The sequence below is a fragment of the Zeus faber genome, assembly GCF_960531495.2.
Source record: "Zeus faber genome assembly, chromosome: 8".
Classification (NCBI taxonomy): domain Eukaryota; kingdom Metazoa; phylum Chordata; class Actinopteri; order Zeiformes; family Zeidae; genus Zeus; species Zeus faber.
Window position 1 is genome coordinate 5,051,722 of NC_137195.1, and position 2,484 is coordinate 5,054,205.

A 2,484-nucleotide genomic window follows, 5' to 3' on the forward strand; every position below is an offset into this window, starting at 1 on the left:
CGGTGCGATGAGAAAAAATGGAAAAGGAGGCCACTGTCTTTCTATCCAGGCCATCTTTATTGATCCTCAATCCCTTTTCACAAAGACCAACACCCCCCCCACCCCCCCGACAACCCCACCCCACCCCCCACCCCAAACCCTGCATCTTGACCACAGAAAGGGGACAATATAAACAACCAATAAATAATGATGTGCAGGAATAAGGCGCCTCTAACGTCAGGAGTTTGCACAGTACGAGCGGCTTTAGAAGATCTCCACGCACGCACGCACGCACGCACGCACGCACGCACGCACACACGCACACACTCACAGCGCTGGCATGTGAGCGAACCATTTCTCAATTTGGAGAAGATTCTCATTGGAAAAAAAAGCAAAAAAAAAAACAAAAAACAAAAAAAAAAAACCACATGAACATTCTACACTTTGTTTTTTTGTGTTTTTTTTTTACTGTGACATAAATCCAAGCGCTGCTCAGACAACCTTCTTATTGGAGCCCATGTCTTTATACCAAAAGGCCAAAATGGGTTGACAAAAACAAAAAAAAACACTTAATCTTATTTCTCCTAACCCCCCCCCCCCACCCCCCCAAAAAAATCCCAGGATGGAGGATCTCTCTGTCAGTGGTTCTGCAGTTTCTCAGAGTAATAAATAAATACACATTTTACTGGTGAAGAAGACCTGGAGGCTGCACAGCTTCCGGGCTTCATCCTTACATTACATTCATGTCCAGGAAGAGGGGGGCGACCGGGACGCACCGGACCCTCCGAGCGGAGCTTCAAGGCTACGCCTCCACCGTGGGAATCCAGAGTTAGTGAGGCTGGCAGTGCAACCTGCACCGGGCCCCAGAGGCACCCGCCCAACTCCAAAAGCGCCAAACGGGAGTCGAGCGGGCATCGTTCCGTCGAACCGCCATCCTGCGCTCCCCCATCAAAGCCTTCCCCTCAAAGAGTCCTCAATCAGGTCCTCTCAGCAGCTGACCGTGCTGGGCTGCTGTTTGCTGACAAAGTCCGAGATGAAGTCGAACTCGTTCTGACCCAGAAACAGCTCCGGGAGCTCCTGGACCCGGTCCAGGCCCAGCTCCATGACCAGTGAGGTCAGGACCTCCTCGTCGATCATGTCTGCGTCCATGCCGTTCAGGGCCAGCGCCGGGCCGGCCATGTGCTGCATGTTGGCCAGCTGGGCTGGGTTCATGCGGTACTGGGCCCCGGGGCCCATGTGGGCCCCTCCCATGGGCCCCAGCGGGTGCCCATGGTACTGGGTGTTGAGTTTCTGAAGCTGCATGCTGGCCATGAGCTGCTGGGAGCTCATCCCCCCGTTCAGGAACTGCTGCTGCTGCTGCTGCTGCTGCTGCTGCTGCTGTTGTTGCTGTTGTTGCTGTTGTTGTTGTTGTTGTTGTTGTTGTTGTTGTGCATGTGGATGTTGTGCCTGTGGGTGTTGTGCGTGTGGGTGTTGCGCCTGTGGGTGTTGCGCCTGTGGGTGTTGCACCTGTGGGTGTTGCGCCTGTGGATGTTGTGCCTGTGGATGTTGCGCCTGTTGCTGCTGCGTGTGCATGTGATGCTGTTGCTGCTGTGGGTGGTGCTGCTGCTGGGGATGGTGCTGCTGCTGGGGATGGTGCTGCTGCTGCTGGTGCTGCTGCTGCTGGCCGTTGTACATCATGTTCCCAGAGCCCATCTGGTGATGACCCATCTGAGCCCCGTTCAGCTGTCCGTTCACCGGCCCCCCTACCATGCCCTGCCGCTGCCTCATGGCCGCTTCCATGTTGGCCTGCGCCTGCGGCCCCCCGCCGCCGCCGTAGTGCATCATCTGTCCATTGGGCATCGCCCGCATGCCCGGCTGGGCGACATGCTGCTGGTGACCCGCGTGCATGGCACCGTTCAGACCCATCCTGTAACCGTGGAGACCGCCGCCCGCCGCACCGTGGTTCATGGGCATCATGAGGTGGTCGGCCATGCCTGCTGTCTGGGGGAGGGGGATACGAGAGAGAGGGGGGGGGGGGGGGCGGTTAGATATGGATCTGGGAACTCACAACATGTCTGGTTTGGAGGACGCGGGGAAGAGGACGCCCGCTGAGACGGTGACATCATGGTGGCGGCCGGCGGAGCGTCATGCGGCCAACACAGATGATTCCAGAGCCTCGTCCTATGATCAGAGGCTTTGCGGCGGACCGCCACGTCGCTTCCGCCGAAACGCGGTGTCACATCCATGTGTCACGTCCTGCCAAATCACCCTCAAAACAGCAGGGACCGTCAGCTGTTCTCACCGACGTCGGGAGCCGTTCCTGTCTCGTTCAAAGCAGCTGAAACGCACCCCTCGGCCCACTGTAGTAATGCACTTTAACCTGTTATCTGTGTTTGCATCATGCCTTGTTTTGATACGACGTCTTATATTAGTTTTATATTACGGTGTCTGTGTTTATTGCTTATTATTTCCATGCATGCATTCCTCTTTGCTTCGAAATAATGTGCTTTATCCCTTCTGTGTAGC

General features: G+C 55.9%; 1 protein-coding gene across 2 annotated transcripts in view; it reads right to left on the minus strand.

Annotated features, from left to right (window-relative positions):
* Window positions 1–602: 602 nt before the first annotated feature.
* The window catches only part of LOC307233983 (cbp/p300-interacting transactivator 3-like), a 2,615-nt gene continuing 733 nt past the window's right edge, over window positions 603–2,484 (minus strand). The window contains exon 2 of one of the 2 annotated variants that reach the window (XM_080005502.1): window positions 603–1,959. In XM_080005502.1, the coding sequence (XP_079861628.1) occupies window positions 967–1,950 (984 nt within the window). In that variant the 5' untranslated portion in view covers window positions 1,951–1,959 and the 3' untranslated portion in view covers window positions 603–966. The remainder of the gene's footprint in view (window positions 1,960–2,484) is intronic. The other variant, XM_080005503.1, reaches the window with a different exon arrangement.